The 23907-nt window shown below is 42.1% G+C and overlaps 1 protein-coding gene across 15 annotated transcripts in view; it reads left to right on the top strand.

The window, feature by feature from the left end:
* NCOR2 (nuclear receptor corepressor 2) overlaps positions 1-23907 on the top strand; it is a 351963-nt gene that overhangs the window by 256394 nt on the left and 71662 nt on the right. For all 15 annotated transcript variants that reach the window (XM_083150819.1, XM_083150847.1, XM_083150856.1 and 12 more), the window contains 3 exons: positions 8239-8381; positions 14841-14985; positions 15940-16423. In XM_083150819.1, the coding sequence (XP_083006945.1) occupies positions 8239-8381; positions 14841-14985; positions 15940-16423 (772 nt within the window). The remainder of the gene's footprint in view (positions 1-8238; positions 8382-14840; positions 14986-15939; positions 16424-23907) is intronic.

A 23907-nucleotide genomic window follows, 5' to 3' on the forward strand; every position in this document is an offset into this window, starting at 1 on the left:
CCCCAACAGTGCACGTTTTCCAGGTCACCCAGCAGGTGCACTCATTATTCAGGCACATTTTAAAAGATCATAGGTGGAGCTAATTAGCTCACCTGTGATGCTGTGTGGTGACCTGCAAAACATGCACTGTTGGGGGTACTTGAGGACCAGGGTTGGGAACCACTGATCTACAGGGCCACTTTTTGCAGGTTACTTTCTATTTGTAAATATCTATTGAAGTTATAATTTTCTCACTTGGCATCTATTCTGACTCCTAAGTGTATTTAAACATGACATGTTCTATTATTTTTAGCATTCCTGTGGTCCATTAGATTGTGTTTTAGATTGGTTGTGAAACTTTTAATACCACCCAATTTTGAAAATGTAGTTCATGGTGCAGTTCAAGAAATGAAGGGTTAAGAAAAATACAAACAATAACGATGCACTGTTCATCGATTGTCTCCAGGTGCCACGATGGCTGTAAATGTCCCATGACTCTTCTCATCCTGTCACTGCCTGGCTGTAATGTGTGTCAGGGAACCTCCGCCATGGCCATCCTAATCGCATGTAGAGCGGCATAAAAACAGCCTGACCAGTAGTAGGTGACATCCAGCGCAATGCAAAGTTTAACTTTGTTTATAGTCTTCACTGCTTTATTTCCATCCTAAACATTTTCTTGTTCTGTCTGGAGGCTTCTCTTAAGACACCAGTCTTGTACAATTATTAGTCATGTGCTTTTTGGGCATTTTTTCACAAAGGGAAAAAATAAACTGCAAAAAATAAAACCGCAGTAAAGTTTTTGGGCTCTTTAAATCGGTCATGGGCCTGAGTCCAAGCAGTCAAATAATCAGCAGCCCCCTGCTACTGAATAGGTTTTATTTGGAAGATCAAGTACTGTATAATTGGCTTGTACTTCTACGTGTTTTAATCGTTGTAGACCTGCAGTTTGGGCCAATCTTTACTTTAACGGTTTCACTGCCCCGTGTCTCAGTGCTAAGCTATCCGTGTAATTTCTGCCGGCAAGGATAGAGCGAGGGGGAAATAGAGCTAGAATACACTTGAATAACTCCTTCACTGCAAATGAGACAGAAAGCTTTGTTATGTTGGATCACATTCAGATGTTAGAGGAAAGAGGACTAAGATTGTGCGTAGGGGGGTGGTTGTGTCAAAAAGTGAGAGGAGGAGGCCGGTGCCAAAATTGCCGCACCCTTTGACAACCTGGGTCCATGCCACACACTGCTATTAGTGCTCTGTCTAGAGGTCACATTCAGACAAGATGTGCCCGCAGGTCAGACAGGGGAGCGATTAGCACTCGTTTTGTAACTCCTCCACATAGCAACAGTATCAGTCCCCCAGCTGGCAGAAGCTGCGCATCTGCAGTGCTGTTATCTGGCGTTCGGTGCTTTTTTTTTCCTCCACTATACTCAGATTTTCTTTGGCAGCGACGGATACAGAGACTTAAAATTGTATTAGCCCCAACCTGGCAAGCTGCAGCAAGAGACGGGTAAGTCACTATGTAAGGAGATGACAAGTGTGTGTTGTACATAAAGTGAGACTTCTGCGAGTTACAGTAGTCCGGGAGTAAATGAGGATCTGCAAGGCTCTATACAGGGATGGTAGTGGGCTCTTACTTTTAAGAGTAAGCTTGAAAAGAAACCCTTATTGCTGTTTGTGTGCCACGAATGATGAGACTAGGATGTAAAATGTGATCAATGTGAAATTCTTTCTGTATGGAGAGAAATTAAATCTATTGGGAGAGGGGGCTACTGCATGCAAGAGCTGTGACGGAGGAGAATCAGCAGAGAGAAAAGCAGATTAAAAGCCCCAGAGGACAGAGTATGTGTCCCTGACAACTTCTGGGCGTCGATCAGTGGGTTGCAATAACGGTGACCTGGTTTCACATCCCTCTCAGCGGTGGATGCTTACTTCAGCTCATCTCAGTTGGAAGCCTAGCTTACAAAAAGAGAAATAAGTAGAGGTTCTGATTATGAACATAGACCGTGGCAGCGGCACTCATAAACGTGTGTGCCTGTGCTGCACACTGTGAGAGCAGACCCCTCTCTGTGTCACTTGTTCTACCCATTGTTACTTATCTATGTAAACAGTAGCTGATGTATACCTGGAGTGGGAATATGTGTCCTATGGACGATATTTCTTGGAGCAGGCTCTGGCCATGGCAAGGGTTAATGGTCTGGCAGACATGCCAAGTCTGCCTGTGCAAGTTCTCTTTGGGACAGAGAGGGGTTTTAAAGTTGGGAGCTTCAGGTTTGATAACCATGTTCTTTGATTATGATGTTATCCTACTGCAGTATCATTCAGATTACTCAGCACGACTAAAGACTAGATTACATTTTGTCCTAGTTTATGTGGAAGGTTTAGAATTACTGCATTTTCCTTGATTACAAACCTTGTCTTCTGTTTTTAGAGCAAACAAATCGGTCATATACCACTTGACCCTTTTTTAATGTTTCGTAAGTCCTCAAATCTGTCCTATGCGCCCTTTGCAGAAAATGCTGCTTTTACATAAATAACTAATACAGAGCACTTGGTGTACAGAGACCAGCGAGCATTTGTACAAGTTGAAGAAATATACTGCATTCTTATGTGTTTGGAATATAGTGTGTCACACCGCTCTAGCGTGGAAACGTAAGGTTTGATGCATTTTTCTAAAAATATATTTATGCTGATAGTGTTTCTTTGACAACCAGATTCAACTGGACTGCTTATTAGAGCAAAGCCATGATTAAACACAGCACATTCCCTACCTGTAAAAGCATATTGCATGACTTGTATAATGCAGCTATATATATATATATATATATATATATATATATATATATATATATATATATATATATATATATATATATATATATATATATATATATATATATATATATATATAGAGAGAGAGAGAGAGTTATTATTATTATTATTATGGCAGTATATAGAAAATCAGTACATTAGAAATTAAAAAAAGGAAATTGGAATTGAATTTTCTGTTCTTGTGCTAACATTGGGCATAAAGTTTCAAAGTGGGGGAGCTGCTAAAGTGATGGCAAGGAACATGCACATGGTACCACTTGGGGGCTATCTTTAAAATAATAGTTGGTACATTGGTTCCCGCATGTGTTTTGTAGCCTGTTCATACATTTTAATTCTCACCTTCCCCTTGTTTCTGTCTCCGTAGATTACCTTAATAGCTCTAGGGCTTCTCTCTGTATAAAAAGAGTAATGGTCACATTCTTGGATGTGACCCTGAAGGGAATTGGACAATATTACAATGCCACAAAATGTTCTGCTCTTCCTGAGATATAATTATAAATGCAGTATTCAATGCTGCCGGCGAGGGGATTTCTGTGGCGAGGATCGGCGAAAACAAGCCATCCTCCCCATTTAACCACCACTCCGGCCACTTTCCCTATTCTATGTTGCGGGGGACTCCTCGCCATAAGAGGACAGCGAGGATTCCCCCGAACTGCGAGGCTCGCCGGTAATTCATTAAGCCCGCTGCATGTAACCGCAAGCCTAACCGTTTTGACGGCCACACTCGTCATTTCTACCTCGCTTGGGAAACCCAGTGAGGTGGAAACAGCGAATGCATGGGGGTCAGTTGAATACTGACCCGCAAGCTGTGATGACAAGCTACCGGCACTGCTCGCCAAAGAGCATTGAATATACTCCATAGTTTGGCAGAGGCAGCATCTCTCCACATGAGTAATGTGGAGGATACCGGCCATGTTTTGGAGCAGTTGCAGAAGCCAGAGGTGTTATCAGCAGCACCTGTGTTATCCTGATATACGTGTTTCCAGAGCAGAGTGCAAATGCTCTTGATGGTGGATTAGCTGCCCAAATGAGAGGCCAGGGTGTGGGCTATGGTAGGGACCACTGGAGCATTTGCAAGAGTCTGTTTATGCTGTGATTATCTGTATGCTACTGCCTGTAACTACAATTGCCTATGGAATTCATCTGGAATGCTGTTACCTGCTGTATAAAATAAATATCAGTCATGTATGTGACCCTAGTCATATATTTATGTAATAAATATTGATTTTCTGAAGTGCTGCAGTGACGTGCTTGTTCCTCATCACCTTGGGTGTGTGTATGTATATATGTGTGTGTGTGTGTGTGTGTGTGTGTATATATATATATATATAATTCTTTTTGAAGGAGGGCACTCACCATTTCGCAGATAAAATATGCAGCTTTAATCAGTCCATTAAAATATTAAACTCTGTCAACGTTTCGGTCAGCATTTCAATTTTTTTTTTCAAGACAAACGGCAAAATACACATGAGATCCTTCTCCACCAGAACCACTTTTTGTGCATTCTCTGACCTGACGACGGGGCCCCCGAGCCCCGAAACGTTGCCCATCTGCACATGGATTAAAATATCCTAATTCTTTTCACCGCTATCAAGTCTCTGAGTGCCACTTATTGTTCTGCATATATATATATAATTACTTGGTTGCCTTTCACCTTGCTGCACAGTTGTAGCTTCCTCATCTTGACAAAGGAACTGTTGGTTCAAAACGCTGACTTTGTTAATTATGGTGATGTATTAAAATTTTTTTTTTTTGTTGAGATTATTGATGAGGGCCCTCTGTCTGGATTTGACGATTTATTTATATATACATGGCACACTTGCTGTGTGACGCTCAGGGTGCACCCCACTGTTGACTAGGAACGGATGTGAGTGAGGATTCCATTACTACTATATATTGTCCTTTCCTCAGGGCAGTGATCACTCCTGTAGTTCTCTTGCATAGCCAGTTGTGCATAGAAATAAAAATGCTTGCCTTCAGTTTGATGCACACATTATTAGTCCCTGTGTGCCACGTGTCTAAATAACACACTATATAAACACACGATAGTTAATCTAATTTATAGTCTTGGGTTATTGGGGGAAAGTAGAGCAGTGGATACGAGGAGGTCACGAACGGTGTGCCTTATGATTAGCTAGTAACAATACTCTTTTTCTGTTAGCCAGTGAATCGCAGCATCAGTAAATGTTCCTTCTCCATTCATTATGATAAAGCCCAGAATTGTGGTAAAGGCCATACTTGTGCCAATATGTAGTGTAAGTGCACGAGCCACCAGTAACGTCTGCAGTTCATGCTCTTGAATGTATCTCTGTTTTGCTACTGGTGTTACGGTACAGTAGGTGTGGCTGTGTTTCTGGGTGTTTGAGAACAGATGGAAGGGTCAGCTGAGGACATTAAACGATTACTGTATTTGGCAACATAATGTACATCCCAAGAACTAGGTTCTGATTGTCAAACATGCAATCATGGATTGTTTTGTTGCATTTCTTGTGCAAATTAATTTATTTGCACTTCACAATGTCTGTCATAGGCTACATGAAGGAGGAAAAAAAAGCAGAGAAATGATCTGAAACTGCAGCTATAAGATCCCTCTCTGTTCTTACAAGGACACAGCCTCCCTGGGTGAAACGTGAAGATGCACCCTTTGTGTCTTATGTACTTTGTAAATAAAGCATGTGGTTTGGTGCTGATAGATGGCAGAGTCTGATTTCCATGACTTCTGTGTGTATTAGGAGCAGCACAAGGTAGCTTTGGCTGATGGAAAGGCAATACGGCTACAGAATGTTATGAGATCGTGTCAGCTGGGGTTTAGTGGTTTTGTTGGAAAGCTTTCCTGTAAAGGTGGAGGGCAGTGCTGCAGCAAGTTAATTAAGGTTGATTGGGATAAGCACACTGAAAATGATACACCTGTAAAAGGCCATAAGCTAGTGTTATTTTGCGTGCAAAAGTAAGCACATGTTTCCAGACAAGAGAGTAAGAAAAAAAATGATCATTGTGTGTAACCTTTAATACTGCTATCATTGGAAGATGATGATCTCTGTAATCTGGAGTTTTGGACACTACTCCAAATCTGGGCTCTTACTCCAGGGTGCCAATGTCTGCACACATGCTAGGAGACCATTTTTGTTTGGATTGAATCACAGATTGTATCTGAGGTAAGGTGCCCATACACGTGCCGATATGTGTGCTGTGCGTTTTGTACTTCATTTGTGCATTGCGATTTTGGCACTTCTAGGGTGCTGCGATGCGATCTACTGTACTATGCGGATGCGATGCGATTTTAGCCTCCTTTTAATTTTTTTTTTTAGTTTATAGTTACCTAATGGACATCGCATCGCAAGTACTACAAAACTGATGCGATGCAATGCGATGTAGCACAAAAAGTACTGCCTGCAGATACTTTTTGTGCTATACAATATTGTACTTTGTAAAAGTTCAAAACGCATGTTAAAATCACACCATGTGTGGGCACCTGTAGGACTTTTTAAGATTTCTGTTTTGTGTGCCACACTTCCAAGTCTCAGACCATGTGACCAGTACATAGTCTGGCCTATTGGATAACCAGTGAGGAGAGGATTTCTTGGGCTTATTATGCAGTTTGTCTGTGCACACATTTAATTTGCGACCTTTATTCTGTCTGAATAATTATACTTGAAATAATAAGGTGATCATTTTTCTTTATTTTTTTTTTATAAGAATAAAATTGCACTTGGCTGTAAACCTGAAGGGAGTTGGATGGTATTTTGGGAATGTGATTATGGTACAATAGAATGTCCTGCTTTTACCAAAATGTACCCTACTCTAATAAAGTTGTGCTGATTATTTCAGGGTTGCCTTGAGGTGATATAGCACAAACAACCAATACAACTGTGACGACTGAACATGGGCATATACATGACTTCTGTTTTGCTTTGATTACTATTCAGTCATGTCAGATTAAATATAAATATGTTGAATATTTTTAATTTGACATTATGATTGAAGTTAGTGGACAGGAGCAAAATTGAACCATCAAAAATGGTAATGGAGCCTACACATGGGGTGATTTCAGGGCATTTTCTAAGCATCTCACTAGATCGCTCAGAAAATGCTCCTACCTTGCTCCGTGGCCCTTATTCTGATCGCCTCGCTCGGGCACGTATTCAGCCAGTGTTCCGATGTTGTGAGTATATGCATGCGTAGAACCATTTCTGCACATGTCTGTACACAAGGAGCGAGCAAACTCTGCGAGAAGTCTGGTTGCTGAGTGCTCGCTCCTGGCCTTCCGAGCAGGGGGTGGTGAGGGGGCGTTGCGGCCTGATCAGGATCATTACCATATGTGTACGCAATGCGTTTCATAGCGTTCCCATGAAAACGCAGAACGTGCGTATGGAAATGCGGTTGTGTGCGGGGCTGACAGCTAACCTAACTGGATGTCAGCTGCCCGCCCGTATCCCTGCTTTTCTCGGTCATATGTACGAGTGGTTTAGACCACTCGTGCATGGGCGAGCGCTTTCCACATCATTCAATGGTTGAGGTTTCCACAGGCATTCGAATGGATGGTCACATAAAACATTTGCTCGCTGCCACCGGCTGAATTCGGCGTGCGAATGGGCGGCGCCAGCTATCCATTCGCTAGGCGGGGTTTGGTACATTCACTTCGGCCCATGCACGGATCTGACCGAAGCAATTAGAATAAGGCCCCATGTGTAGGGGCCATAGCGATAGTGAAACACGGCTCCATCCGTCACTTTAACCCAGCATTTAATATCCAGCATGCAGGATAAATATAATGAGATCTCCGGTCAGCGCCAGTGTTCTCACCCTGACAGATCGCTCAGCACACATCGCTGTACATCGCTGTTTGCTCAGCAGTGTCGCTCCGTGTGGGGGCCCCTTAAGTTAGTTGATTAAAGAAGAGCAATAATAAGGAATCCGGAATGGGTTTAATCTGTCAGATGTTTAAAAATGCCCCTAAAGGCTAACACACAGTGTAACATGCTACATGTCTGCATAGGCAGCTGTGACCATAATAATGCACAATTGTGTGATCTTTTATGGTTTGTGCATGACTAACAATCGTAAATGGTCTACAAATATAAGATTATCCCCACATTCTCAGTTTTTCATGGAAAATGATTGGTAGCGAAGAGAAACAATCACTGCTCTTTGTTTACAACATATATTTGAAGAGTCTGTCATTTTTGCAAAAAATAAATGATTGATTTGGCAAGGAGTGTAAGGAGTTAATTTCCCCCTCTGTGTCCTGCATTTACCCTGAACTTGTCATGCTAATGACTGATTGAGCTGGTACTCAAGAGACAAAGAATGAGCATTCACTCTTCATATCAGCAGGCTCATGTCCAAGGTCTGGGATTTAACAATGACATAGTACTGCTTCATTTCCCTCTGCTGTATTCTATTCAATGATTAACCTTACAAATCTTTTCTTAGGTCTGTTTGAATATGGCCGCAATTGGTCTGCCATTGCGAGAATGGTGGGCTCCAAAACAGTGTCCCAGTGCAAGAACTTCTACTTCAACTACAAGAAGAGGCAGAACTTAGATGGCATCTTACAGCAGCACAAACTGAAGATGGTAAGAAACTAGGGCTTGTTACTCACACCTGTATTTACATGATGTTCGGAAAGCCACAGAAAATCATGTGCACTATATAACAGCCACTAACGGTGTCTCACAAACGGTTTCTTAACAAATCTTTGTGGTAGACCTGGCATACAGAACTGTGGCCACTGTCCAGCTAGAATTCTGAACAGCCAAGTAATTCATGAGGTCCAAATGGATTTTACTATGTTTTGGATGGGTTTGGAGCCAGCAGTATCTCCTGGCTGAATCACTGTATATTATGCATCTACCTGACATGTATATATTATTTAGAATGTTTAAAACTTGGTTTAATATTGTTCAAAGGAGGCTTTAAGCGACTGCTGAAGACTCCAGATGCAGTAAACCTAGTTGTCCTCAGAAATGGGGCAAAGTGGGCTAGATGTATTAAGCCAGGCGAAGAGATAAACTGGGGATGAAGTGGAACGCACCAGCCAACTGTCATATTTCAAATAGTTAATTGGCTGGTGCGTTGTCTCCTTCCGCTTTATCTCCAGTTTATCTCTCCGTCAGGCTTAATACATCTGTCCCACTGACCGTTATGATGATTAAACTGATTAACGTGCGTGTCACCCATAGCTCTGCCATGTCTGGTAACTCTATGCCCTTAAGCATATGATTATATTGCACAGTGTGACAAAGATGAAACAAAGATGCTTTTCACTCAGTGTTTGCCTTTCTACATATCTTAATTATGCATATATCATTTATTTTGTCTAGCCCTATATATTAATATTGTAGTCTGACTCCTGCCTGTTTGCTAAATATGTTCCGTTTCTTTTTTTTTATTGGTGGCAGGCAGTTTTGCATCCTTGTTCTGTTCTATAACCAGACTAGTGAGAATGTTTACCAAATGTGGCTATGATTACAGTCTTAAGTTTGTTGGAGACCAAAAACAGCAGATTCCTTCAGTGCTTTATGCATATCTATTTTTTTCCCTCATTTAATGTCAGTTAACACACTTTAAATCTTCCCTTTTAGTTTTTTTTTCCTCTGTTGTACTTTTCCATCTCTTGAAAAATAAGCACAGACGGTCCATGATTGTGCCAGCAAAATTATTAAACCAAGCATACAGGGTATAGAGATTGTCAAGTCTCGAACACAGTCTGCTGGCTGCTTGTGCTCTGTCAGGCTTTATACAAAAAGCTGATATTCAAAAAAAGTCATATTATTTTCCCCAATGGACAGGAATGAAGGCGTACTGCAGATAGGTCTTTATTCAGATCTGATCGCAGTACAAATTTGTTTGGAAAATGGGCAAAACCATGTGCACTGCCGGTGGGGCAGATGTAACCTGTATAGAGACAGTTAGATTTGTGTGAGTTATGTTGTTTCTGTTCAGGTTAAATACTGGCTGCAATATTTTTACACTGCAACTTAGATTTCAGTTTCAACACACCCCACCCAAATTGAACTCTCTCTGCCCCAAACAAATTTGTACTGCAATCAGATCTGAATAAGGGCCATAGTGGGGTAATCAATCTGTGCCCTATTTCCGCTGGCTGAAATGGTGGCAATGGTCTATTCGATGCGGTCGGTAATTACTTTCTTTTAAAGTCGGATCTGTTTTGTCAGAAACTGCTGCAGATTGTCGAATTCACAGCCGTTTCTTGACATTCCGCTGCAGTTTTTGCCGATCCATGGACTTTACGACACTCAACAGCCGGAACATTGAATTCCAAGTGTTGCTGTCGGATCGGACTAAAATGGGCCGTGATTCCGACACTCAGAAAGTTCCAACAGTTGGAACCCCGGATTGAATACCCTCCATAGTGTTATCTTGTCCTTGTCACTTGCATGTGCTATTGTAACTTCTGTAACTTGCTATGGATATATTAGAATTGGCCTTTGTAAATTTCCCACGAAAATCTGAATGTTAAGTAGATCTGGGCTTGATGATGGTGCTACCAGTGCTTTAAGGTGTACACTGTGCTTTACTAAATGCACAGAAGACCAAACCCATTAAACAGTATGGCCCTGCAGTTAGCACCAAAAGAAAGCTATTGTTGCCAAACACTTGCAAACGATGGCAGCAGTCTAATGAATATTCATTTGCTAGCATATAATGATCTGTGAGGTATAATATATACAGAATAGTAAGCTGCAGCTGTATATGTGTGTCATATATTTAAGTAATAATGTATTTAAGCCCACAAACTGGCTGTAGGTGATAGTATTATACAGAGACCCCTTTCGAGCAGCAAGTAATGGTATACGTCATGTTTCTCTACTATCCTATGTAAAGAATAATTGGCCCCTTATGTCGGTAAGTGTCTGGTAAGTGCACTTTTGAACTTGTTAGGTTCAGGTGTTTATTGCTACTCTCATTTCTAAAGCTTCATCTTCATTTGTTTTTATTTTACATGCAGAAGTACTACATATTTGCTGGCTCTAAATGATTTGTCTACATACACAATCAGTTCAGTTTAGGCTTCATAAAATGCTCAAATATGAAATGTTACTTTTTATGTAGATTGTTAGGTGATTTACATTTTGGATGGATTATTGACTTCTGTCTGTATTTTAAGTAAGATGCATGTTATGATGTGCATGGTATAAACCACATAGCAAATACATTGTGTAGTTGCAGGTTCTCAAGTGGTGGTTAATCTGACATGACTGTATAGTGCTAAGGTATGATTTAGGCAGCTAGATGTAGATAAGCCTTGACTCACTGCTTTTGATAGTCAGCTGTAGGGAGAATCATCAGATTTAAAGAGCTTACAGCAATCTAATTGGCCAAAGCCGCAGTCCTGTTCTGGACTCACAGTGGGAGTTTTAAGTTTGTCAGTGCGAATATCACTCCTGTATAAAGTCCCGGCAGTCACCAGGCAAGGTGTTCCTGCTTATATTTGTAGACAAAACTAACAGACCAGCACACCATCATACACACATAAATTTCAAATGATTGGATTCTCAAAATACACAGCATTATGCATGATGATACTTATCACGTCCTTACTAGGGGGCTACAATGAGCTCGTTCTGCACCTATATATTTCTAAGGGATAAGCACAGGAGCAGAGAGGGCCTTTTCATGAGAGCTTACACTGTAAAAGCTTGATCTGTCCAATGCACATCTGCAAACTAATTGCACACCCCTTGTATGTATTTATGAATGTTATTCATTAATGGATTCTAGGGAATTAATATTTTTAATATTTTGCATTTATATTAATGTGAATATATATTTTCTATATATCTTTGACCCTACTGAACAAACTTACTATATACTTGTGGGGGTAGGTATCTGTGCAATCCATTTGGGGTTTTTGCAGCTTATATGACAGCATTTAGCATATTTTCTAATAAACTTATTTGCAATGTGGAAGGGGTGTATATTATCCCAATGATCATAGTAGACTTCAGTAAGGTTACTCATCAGAGGGCTCCTGGAATAGAGAAGGTGAAGGAGGTCTTTGCCATAGTAACCATTGTACTCCATCATCTTATGGCTGTTCTCCCGGACTAGTTGTCTTCAGGTTTCTCTATAGACAACAGAAAAGCAATTAAAATGCAAGCAGCGTGAATATTTCCAATTCTTCTGAGTTTCATTTGGTTAAAAACAAAATAAATAAATGAGAAGCGGTTTTCCGATAACTAGGAAAGTCAGGACGTTCATTACCGTCTAACTCTGAGCAAAATGATGTTGTGCATCTTTATGCAGTTTTCCAGTCCCTGAATGGAAGTATTTCAAATGCTTTTAGGGGCCAGTCTGCTTGTAATGCAACATGATATAAATAGAACACATCCGGAGCAGCTATTATCACAGGCAAGTGATTCCAGAACGACGCTACCCAGCTGCCAAATTGCTGAAACACTCTTAATAGGCCACATCGAACATTGTGTGCAGGTGACGTGACCTTGGTAGATAAGGTTGATTCACACATTTTAAATTGATGCATCTAGAAAGTTTGCTTTATTACTGCTAGATAAGATTCACCCTGATCTGATTAGTGCTGATATTCTTTCCTTGTCTCTCAACTGATAAGGACAGCTAATGTGATGTTTCAGTTACTTCTATGTTGTTGGTTGGTTCATAATTTGCCAAGACCATGATTTGACAGTGTATTCACTGGATCTAGGGTAAATTTAGTAAAAGTCTGTTTTGTAAAAGTCTGTTTTGAATCGCTTTTAAAACAACTAAAAGTCTCTAATGTTTCACTTGTGTTTGTCGGTCTAAAAATAAGTTAATAAGTCATATTTTTGTCCATTTTAAATATCATTGGTGACATGAGTCTGTTTTAAAAGTTTAAATTCAGTTAGTTCATTTAAACAGACATTCCAAATGGACTGAGGGGTAGAAAGTGCATACTTAATTTCTTAAATGTCATGTCATGATTCGCCGTGTTATCGTGGTAAAGTGGGTACACTTTTCAGCAAAATGTATTAATAATCTAGGAGCGTGCGTTCTCCACATTCAGATGATCCACGTCCAACCTTTTTGGCTATTTTTTGGCGCTCACTGATTCCTGGTGCATGCGCCTCTTGTAGAGGGACGCATTATAGAAGGAAGCACCCCTGTCATGTTGCACGCTTCTCCTCTATCATGCATGGGGGAGAAGCGGTAACAGTGCAGATAGCTACAGTGGTACCACTTCTTTCCCAATATCGAGCCTTCATACATTTACCCATCTAAAGTGTGAAGTCAAGTTAATTTAATTGCCTACTCCTATTGGCCAAAACATGTCTGATGCACATTTAGACCCACAAAAACCTTTTAAATGCATAGCATTTCAGTCTTGAATTGCCATACTTACTACAGAGTGCATCACGTGTCCTTTTTTTCTAATCCTTATAATAGCATCTATTAAAAAGTAACAATGGTTGGTTCGATGGCCTGTTTTAGTATAAAGTTTTCTATTTTCAGTTGGTTTTGGCTTTAGTATCTTTAAGAATTTCAAAACTGTCTGAAAATCAAAAACAACTATGCGTTGTCTAAATGAACACAGATTAGATTTCTGTATCAGGGTGAGTGGAAACTGTCTTCATTGTCCAAAGTAGTGTCCCTCCGTAGTCCCCTATAGCGATGCACAGAAGTTATTTTGAAAATATGCTCTGCTTTGGAAGAATAAAGAAACCAACATATACACCCACCAACTTTACTCTTTGGAACCCTGACCTGTATCTGTAAATGATAGCGTTTAGGCTGCCATTTTGTATAACTTAGAAATGTTCACCTTCTGGGAAACTGATACAATTTGCTTTCTAAATAGAGGCTTCTTCTGATGGCAGTGAGGAATGCTTTTGCTCCAGATATTCCATTAGAAAACATACTACTGTGCCAACAGTTCTAACATGAGTTAAGCCAGCGTGCAGTGTTTCCCTCTCAACTCCCCAGCAAACGATGTGGAGAGTACATACTGAACGATATCGGTAAACAATATTGTTCATTGACGTCGCTGGAACCTGCTGAACATGCGGATTGGTGGCTTTATAGACCAAATTGACCTTCATGTTCAGCAAGGGGAGGCGTTAATGATGAGCGGCAGCATGCTTTGTTAACAATATTGAGTGTACACAATAGAAAGGCACTGAGCTTTTAAATTGTCATGTAATGTGCATTGGCATTGGTGTATTCCAAGGAGATAATTAAGGTAAAGGATTGGGTACATGAATGGTGAAATTTATTTTCCAGCTTCTTTATTGGCACATACCCCGCAACTTTACCCTGTGATAAAGCGGGTCCTACCACAGCTGAGAAAGGGGTATCAAACAGAGTGGTGTGGCCTCTCATCAGAACCTCATATTTGTTATTTTGGGTATGTTCCGGGTTTGGGCACTTTTTACACAATTTTGGCGCAAGTGGCAAATCAGATATGGGGTTTGTCTCCGATTCCAATCCAATGCACGGATCCATGTGCATCGGAGCCTGAGATTGCAAGGGGTGCATTCAAGATTTTTCGGATCCTGCAGCCTTAGCTTGAATGGCATACAATACATCACATTTAAAAAAGACTTCATACGGTGTGTCGTATGTGATCCTATTTCAGGGGAGTTCAGAGGAAATCTTATGCGACTTCTTCCACAAGTCATATACTTGTATGGGGCCTTTAGATATGCACAGCATCTATTCAGTGATCACCAGCTGTTTTGAAGAGTGATTAATGGCTCTTCCAACTGGCCAGCAGGTTGGACAGCAGAAAAGTGTTCAATTAGCTGTATTGTCCCACTGTAATCATCACAGTTGTAGCTATGCTTTACAGAGATGGTTAAGAGTTAAATAAGTTGATTTTAAATAATAGGCTTTGTATTTGTGGGATTACTGCCTTATTTATGCATTTTTATTCACTAACTACTTAAAATTCTTGTTGGAAACCAGTTATGCGAGAAGTACAGTTTTAAATTACTGACGTGACCCTGATTTATTTTTATTTTTTTACATTTTGTAAGCGATGTCTGCGGTTTTTATGATGGACTAATTTCTTCTAGGAGAAAGAGCGCAACAGCAGGCGCAAGAAAAAAAAAGCTGCGCAAATGGAGGAGGAAATCCCATACACCCCTGCCATAGAGGAGGATGAAATGGAGGCATCTGGGATTAGCGGCAATGAAGAGGAAATGGCAGAGGAAGGGGACAGTAAGTATTGTGCTGTAATCATGAGCACTCTCTGGATCACGCTTAAAAAAGTGATAAACAATCAGCTCGTAACTGTAATTTTTTGAGTGCAAGCCTGTAAGATGACAATTAGGAGCTTGTTTATCACTCTTTGTGTTATCACTTTTTTTTAAAGCTTGATAAGTATGGCTGTATATAAGATTATTTCTATTTAGTACTTCCAGTTAAGGGTATGTTCTTTTTGTCTGCAGTGCTTCATTCTCTCATTTCCATTTACCTTAGCACTAGTTCTACATGTCACCTCTACAGTATCCTACAAATCATGTGTTCTTACCATCATGCAGATTGTGACTTCTCTGATGTTCCGTCACATGATGCATAGATCAATGTTAAAGCTTCAGTGGTTAGACACACGCACACACACACACACACACACACACACACACACACACAATAAAGTCTTTTACATGTATATGCTGAACTATGTAACTGCTTTGGGGCTCATTTACTATTTTATGATGAGCAGTACAAGCTCCCTTCAGCTCTGCGCACGCACACTTCTTTTCACAAGCCTGGCAGCTGGAGTCACTGTTGCGACTAGGCCGTGCTAAATGGGTACCCGCGGCTGCAATGTAGCCACAATGAGCGTGGCTACATCTGTGTGATGTGGAAACTATTCACTACTTCACAAAAGAGAATTATATAATACACCTTCATATACCCCAACATTTCTGTATATTGAATATTATTGCTTATATATTTAATATAAAAAAAAAATGTTATGGACATCTTTTAGTAAATCTAATTCATATTTATAGGTTCCCTAAATTATTTACATGAATCCATACTTTGTTGATTTTCACTACTGTAAATGTAAGATGTGATGTGAATCAGACAATACAGTATGTTGAGTAACACATGTGAACTGTTATGTTGCCCGGTCTTTAAAGTGATGCCTCTGTTATATTCCATCAGATGCCATTAACAACAGTTCTGACACGGAAAGTGTCCCTTCACCAAGACAGGAAGCCAAAGTTAGTAAAGATGATGAGTCCAAGCCGTTGGTCGAGTCTAAGGCAGAAACAGACAGTGTGGTGCCAGACAATCCTGATATCGCCACCACTCTGCAATCTCAGGAACTTACTGAAAGGACTAGTAATGGGAAGGAATCCAAAGAAGAACCAGAGCCCAATTTGTTTAAAAAGGAGGAGGACAATGAAGGAAGGGCCTGTGAGGAACCAACCAAAAGTGAAATAAAGGAGGAGGAACCAGAAGACTGGAAAGATAGTGTTGCTGACAAGGCAGAAGAGTCACAGAAAGCAGCAGCAGCAGCAGAAGTGCCACAGAAAGTGGAAAAGAAGCACAGCAAACATGGGGGGAAGACACATGCAGACAGTGACTCTAGTGCCACCTGCAGTGCAGATGAGGCTGAAGAGCAGGAACCCACTGACAAGAACAGGTATGACCAGAGCTGACAGGGGTGAAAGCATTCTGGGTCACTAATGGACATGAGAATATTTATATCACCATATCGCTGTTTTATAAAGGGGACCTTGGCTTATATACTGGGGTCAGTAGTAGTGTATTTTATGTTGTTCATTTCTTCTGCAGAAAGTACATGGTTTAATACTTTTATGGTGATTTTTATTTTAGGTTAGTAAGATTACACGATTTGACTCCGGCATGGCATACAAAATGCTTATTTTAGCATACAGAATATTATGATAATATATTAATACAAACTGTATGTTTACATGGCTGCTGCTGGCATATTCTACTGCTATTGTGATCCCAGATAGACCATGATGTGTGGTGGTAATGGAGACCATAACGTGTGGTGGTAATGTTCAGCAGTCCATTCATACAAAGTAAGAGTTGTAGAAGCCACATGGCTGTAGTGATGTTAAATTCTGCAGCTTGAATTACCGTGATCCTATAAAAGATATGCATGGCAAAAAGCAGCACTAATGGGGCCTTCATATGTAGATCACTTACTAAATGCCCCTACATCGCTTCATGTGTAAGGGCATTGCGATGGGTGGGACCCCAGCGTTTAATATCCAGTACGCTGGCTATATCTAGTTAATTACCGGGATCAGGGCCAGTGTTCTCAGCAGCTATGCAGCGCTGTATGCTGAGCAATCTAGTAAAGCTCAGAATGCTCTCACAGTGCATCTCTCCGTGTGTATACCCATTACAGTCATTAAAATGTAGATCATCTTTGCCGCGGTATTTTGTTCCCTTTATGATGTTTACTTGTCCTGGGTTTGGTATGCTTATACAGCACTCCTATTTAGACTTCATTGTTTTACTCACTCTATCCTCTACCTCAGGGCTGGGCAACACCGGCCCTCCAGATGTTAATGAACTACACATCCCAGGATGCTTTGCATTAGTTTTGCTATGTGGCCATGCTGAAACTGATGCAAGGCATGCTGGGATGTGTAGTTCATCAACATCTGGAGGGCCGGTGTTGCCCAGCCCTGCTCTACCTACTGTATCAGCAGCTCCTAGATTCTCCTATTAGGTTTGAGGATGCTGTTAACTCTTTTCCAGTGTTTTTCCGGTGTTGATGTTGAAATGATATATTTTTTTTTTTTTATCTTAATCATTTAGATTTTTTGACTACATATATTAAGGTTCCGGGAAAATCTGTCTCTTAATAAGCTTTATATTTGAAATTATTAATCCCCATCAAATGGATTTTATCTCGAGGAGATGGACCGCTATTAGTCTGCATAAACTGTTTCCATATTTACAAGTGGCTGCTGACGGGGGCTAATGCAGTGCTTGTGTCCTTGGATTCAGCTTGTGCATTTGATTTAGCAGAGTGGATCTTTTATTCTGAGATACTTGTTAGATTTGTTGCGGGTCCTAATTTTTTTTCATGAGTTAATCTTTTATAATACTGTCTGTCTGCATGGGTTAGGATGAATGCTTTTGTTGCTGAAACTTTCTTACAAGAAAAGGGCACTAAGCAGGCCTGCCTCCTGTCCGCCCCTGTTGTTTGCCCTTACTTTGGAGCCCTTAGCATGTGTAACGTAGAGCTTCTGCAGCTTACTGGCTTACCTATTGTGGGTAAGGAGGAGCAAAGTGATTTAAATGCTGATGACCTGTTTTGTTCTTTTCAGATATGGATAACCCAACAAAGAGAGTGGGTTACCCCGCTCAGTGAGATCTTCCAGTGGCTCTCATTGAAAATGTAGGGCTGCAATTTTATCCCTTACAGTTTCTATTGGCCCAGACTTCACTCACCCGTTGCCCACCTCTTTTACAAGAAGCACATATGCCTACCTGCAATTTTGAGGGGCACTGTTATAAATTCTCGTTATCCACTCATAATTGACCATTTTTTTAGAGTTTTGTGGGCTTGAAGATAGCTGTGTGGTTGTTGTTTGGTGTAGCCTCTGTTGGTCACATATATCAGGATTGAGTCCTCCTTCCATTTTTCTTTTTTTGTCATTCACATATGGTCTTCCGGGCACTGTGCACAATGGAGGGGTACTACCCCTGTCCTTTGAGTCTTCAGTTCGTTCCTTGGTGTTTTAAACTGGCTGGTGCTGATACAGGTCACTGGCCTATTCCTCTGTTTTGGGAAGGGAGATTAGTGCAACTTTAGATCCCCTGGAGGTTGTAGATTTGGGTACTTTGTGCTAGGCGCTCCTAGGTTTCAGCAGATACAGTTGTATATTCTAGGGTCTATTGGACTCCGGTTTGTGTAATTCAGAGGGTCCTCTTCATACTTATCTCCTAAATGTTCTGCTCCCTCTGCTGACTTCTGGCTTCTTCTGTGCATTTGTCCTACAGTGGCTGTTTTTTGTGCTGGTTTGGTTGCTTTTTATATGCACTACTGGTTATATATACCGTGCCTTTACTAATTTTCATGTATGCATATTTTTGGTCTTGACCTGGAAGAATCTCTCTCTCTGCCTTCCTCAGTCTAATGCAGGGCTTGACAAATATTCTCATAATCTAGGAGCCAGGATGAAAGCATAGGAGCCAGACCAACTAAAGGCTCCCATACACTAGTCCGACTTGTCCTGAGGGCAAGTCAGACCCAATTTCCTTTCAGCTCCCCGGGAGACCACACAAATTGCTCCCAATGTGCCATTTGTAATATGAATACAATTTATCCCATGTAAATTTCCAGGAAGCTGGGCAATGGCGGGTTTCGGCTTCGCTAAGTGCCTGGGGGGGTTGTGGGTGCAGCGTCGCAGGTAGTCCGCAGTGTCTGGGAAGAACTGAGCGGACCTGCGTGCAGCGGTGGCAGATTTACAAAAAAAATGTCAAAAGATAGGCCAGGCGCTGATTGACTGAGAGTGCTCTATCTCTCTGCCAATCAGCCGGAGGCAGCGTGGAGGTTTGTATAGAATGACAGAGATGCACTAGGTCTTCTCATCTGTGATGCAGATATGTGTAAGAACTACTGTATTAAAAGTAAACTTGTGAAATAACAAGCTTAATGTGTAAAAATTTATTTAAGGGTCGGCCTAGTCTGGTTTGCCTGTTGCACCTCTAAATAAGGAAGAAGAAAAAAATGACATTTGTACCTCAGACTTGAAAACAGCATGCACCAGCTACATTTAGAGCTGGCAGTGTCTGATGAGTGCAGCTTCCACAATCCCTGGCATTAGCATTACAGCCCTTACAGGCACCGGGTCACTGACACTCCAGCAGCAAGGGAGAGATGGGATCGGACTCTGCTGCCCATGCTGCCACTTACCGCTGTCCTACAGGGGGATGTAGGGGGGGGAAGATGACTCGGGCTCCGGCTGTCCCCTCTCCCGCTGACCCAGCAGGACTGGCAGGGAGGAGGGATCAGGCTCTGCCGTGCGTGCTGCCACTGACCGCTGACCTCCAGGGTATGGGGGGGGACGGACACAGGCTTTGCTGTCCCCTCTCCCGCTGACCTACTTCCAGCAGGGGTGATGTTGGGGGGTGGGGGAATCGGGCTCCGCTGTCACCTCTCCCGCTGACCGGACTCTGCTGATGCTAACCCAGCAGGACTGGAGGGGGAGGGGGGGGGGTCGGGCTCTGCTGCCCGCGCTGCCGTTAACTTTCAGCAGGAGAGGTGTGTGGGGGGGGGGGGGGGGGGATTGGACTCACTCAGCTGCCGCTAACTTCTAGCAGGGTTGAGGGGGGGGGGGGACGACTGAAGCAGGAGAGGGTGCAGGACATCAGACTCCGCTGCCGCTGACCCAGCAGGACTGGAGGGGAGGGGGGATCGGGCTCTGCTGCCCGCGCTACCGTTAACTTTCAGCAGGAGAGGGAGGGTCGGGCTCTTCTGACGCTGACCTCAAACAGGAGGGAAGAAGGGGGTCCTGGTCTGCCCACAACCAGATTCTGCTTCCTCCATGCAAATAAATATTGTCGCCAGGAAGCAGAATCTGGTCGCCATGTCGACCTGACCCCTGGGATTTGTCGAGCCCTGGTCTAATGTGGGTTATTCTGATTTACTCGGAAAGGCACAATCGCTCTCTAATGGACAAAACCATATGCACTGCAGGTGGGGCTGAGGTAACATGTGCAGAGAGAGTTAGATTTCGGTGGATGGTGTACTTCAAACTGATATCTATATTGTAGTGTAAAAATAAAGCAGCCAGTATTTACTCTGCACAGAAACAATAAAATACCCAAATCTAAAGCTTTCTGCACGTTACATCAGCCCCACCTGCAGTGAACATGGTTTTGTCCATTAGAGAGTGATTGTGCCTTTCCGAGTGGATCAGAATAAACCCCTATGGGCCAGATACGCTAAGCTTCAAAAGTGATAAAATGGAGAGTGATAATCAACCAACCAATCAACTCCTGCCTGACATTTTTCAAACACAGTCTATGACATGGCAGGCAGGAGCTGGTTGTTTATCACTCTCCAAGCTTAGTGCATCTGGCCCTATATCTGAAGAATCTCTTAACATTAGCCAGAGTCTGCATTGTTCCTGCAGCACCCCAGCCAACAATCCTTATCTATGGGCCAGCAGTCTTTTAGATCTCTCCAGGTGAACTCTCCCTCTGCAGTCTGAGCAGCCACTTTTAACGGGATGCAGTCGAAATACCGACGCCGGAATCCCGACCGCTGCAAAGCCGGCACTTTGTCCCTCTATGGGTGTCCACAACACCCATAGAGGGAGAATAAAATTGGTTCCGCTGTGTGGCGAGCGCAGCGAGGCCGCGTGGGGGGATCCTACCGGACCCCTTTTAACCTCTCCAGGGTCACCTAATCCCCTCCTCTCCTTTGGGGCAGCTAAAACCTAATTGGGTCTTGGGCCCCCAGCAACCCACTTCCACAGGGAATTTTACCCCACTATATGGGATACCCAATCAGCAGGCAGATGATTTTCCCGCTTTCCAGCTGTAGCTGGCCAGAGGTGTCTCACCCTAGAAGGTGACATCATGTTGTTTACACAGAAAGCTGACGGGGTCACCAAAAGGTAAACCCAGTGTCATGTACAATACAGCTATAAGGCAGAGGGTCTACTGTATAACTCTTGGAGTAGCTATGGCCTTTTTATGTAAAACAAAAAAATTATATATGGGTATGACAAATGTCTGTTGGTGTTGGAGTTAGGGAACAGTAATGGGGCCTATACATGTATTGAATTAGGGGCATTTTCTAAGGCTATCTCAGTGGATCATTTAGAGCAGTGGTCAGGGAACTCGGTCCTCATTACCCCACACAGTGCATGTTTTGCTGGTAACCCAGCAGGTGCACAGGTGTACTAATTACTCAGACACATTTTATGAGGTCCGCAGGTGGAGTTAATTATTTCACTTGTGATTCTATGAGGAGACCTGCAAAACATGCACTGTGTGGGGTAATGAGGACCGAGTTCCCTGACCACCGATTTAGAAGATGCCCCTACATCGCTCCGTTAGTCGGACCATAGTCCTATTGATGCGCGGCACTGCGCTTTGCTATCACTCGGCGATTAATAGCGGATATGCTGGACAAATCTATAATTGCAAGGGCCAGTGTTCTCACCGGAGAATGCTGGCCCTGACAGATCGCTCAGCACACAGAGCTGACACAAAGATGTATGCATTGCTCAGAACGCTTCAACATCTCCACGTGCGTAGGCCCCTTTAGGGCCCTTACACACTGGATGATTTTGAGCTGAAAGCAGCTTTTCCATTTGAGCTGTTTTAGCTCAAAAGCCAACCAGTGTGTATGGGTGGCTTTTGCACTAAACATCAATGCCGCCAGCTGCCATACATCTGCTGGTATTATCCATAGCGCCCTGCTATGGAAAGCCGTTTTCAGCAGCGAAAATCACTGGGCAGGAAGAAAACCGCTCAATGTGCATGCACTGAGCAATTGTCAGCCCAGTGATTTCAGCGATCATCGCTGTGCATACTTGCTGGGCAAAAAACCCACAAAGTGTATATGGACCTTTACAATGCTAATGGGATTAATAAAGTTTTAGACAAAGACGTTGTGTCCTAAATACTGATTTTGTGTTGCTGTGCTGCACAGATGGGGCATTATGTCTGTTTATGTTAGTAGATGGCCTATTCTGTGCACAATATTCTGAGCAGATACTCTTACAAGCAGTACACACAAGGCATTTTGGGCATGATTCTGGTTCACTTGCAAAAGAAAACTTGTTCTTTAATGGACAAGGCCATGTGCACTGCATTTGCAGAGAGAGGTAGATTTGGGTGAGTTATTTTGTTTCTGTGCAGGGTAAACACTAACAGCTTTATTTTTACACTGCAATATAGATAGCAGTTTGAAGTATAAACCCCAACCGAATCTAACTGTCTCTGCACATTACATCAGCCCCACCTGCAGTGCACATGGTTTTGTCTATTAAAGAATAGGTTTGTTTTTGTAAGTGAACTAGAATCAGGCCCTTTAATCAGAACTGGCTGTTACATACTGAAACATACAAATCCTGTTAAAAGAGCGAGGTTGCAGATTTACTGTAGTTGTCCCTATAGGTGACTTTAGATTTGAGTATGCAGCCAGAGAGTTTTTTTTAAATCACCATTATATAGCTCAAAATTGACCTTCCCTCTTGTTTACCATGCCCTAATCTTTTCACAATCCTTATGGTGGGAAAGGGGGATATGACCGCAGTGACTACTCTGTTACTGACATCCTTGAGATTAGTCGCAAAGCCATTTTTCAGTGGTTTCATTGCACTGAATGCAGAGTGCTGGCCTTTCCAAGAGTGGCACCCCACTGAGCTGTTACACGTAGGGTGCACCTACTGCAGTTTGAGGCTTGTCAGAAATCCAGAAGAATACTTATATTTGCTTAGATGTTGTGTATTGGAGCTAAATGGTCCTGTTTCGCTTCAGTTTCTTTTTGTATTTTGCGGGAATAATAAATATACTAGTGCTTCCTTTCCAATGAAACCCAATTAGCTGACCTCAATAAAATTATATTTCACCAGTCATGTCTATGCCTCTAAAGTGAATGTGTTTCCTCAAGAAGGGTTCTTCAGTGAAGTGTCTGCTGGAAATACTTCTTCCCAGTAATGATGCTGCCTGTTGTTTTGCACAGTCCACCTTTGTGTAATGTGGTCTATATTTGTAGACGGCTATGTATTAAGTGCTTGCAGATTGCCGGTACGCTATTTGGATGACTAATGAAGATTTTACATTGTATGCGTTACGTGGCCCTATTCGCTCTTGCCTCTAATCTTTACCTTCCCATTGGTCCTCCTTTAGAAAGAATAGTGCTATTTGATTTTTATTACTGTACTTTTCCATTAGCTTGGGTGGCTGTTTTTTATGGGGATAATAGTTCCTTTGGCATTGCAAGAACTTCCCATCCTCTTCCCTTTCTGTTACTGGCCTAAATCCCAACATCAAATACAATAATTATTTAGTGTTTTTTTATTTTTTTTATTTGCTGTTATACAATTGTTGCAAACTTTGTACAGGAAGGTTCTAAAACCAATGAATGGGCACAAATGTGTTCACAAAGTCTTGTCA

Source organism: Crinia signifera, chromosome 1, assembly GCF_055691185.1.
Source record: "Crinia signifera chromosome 1, ASM5569118v1, whole genome shotgun sequence".
Taxonomy (NCBI): domain Eukaryota; kingdom Metazoa; phylum Chordata; class Amphibia; order Anura; family Myobatrachidae; genus Crinia; species Crinia signifera.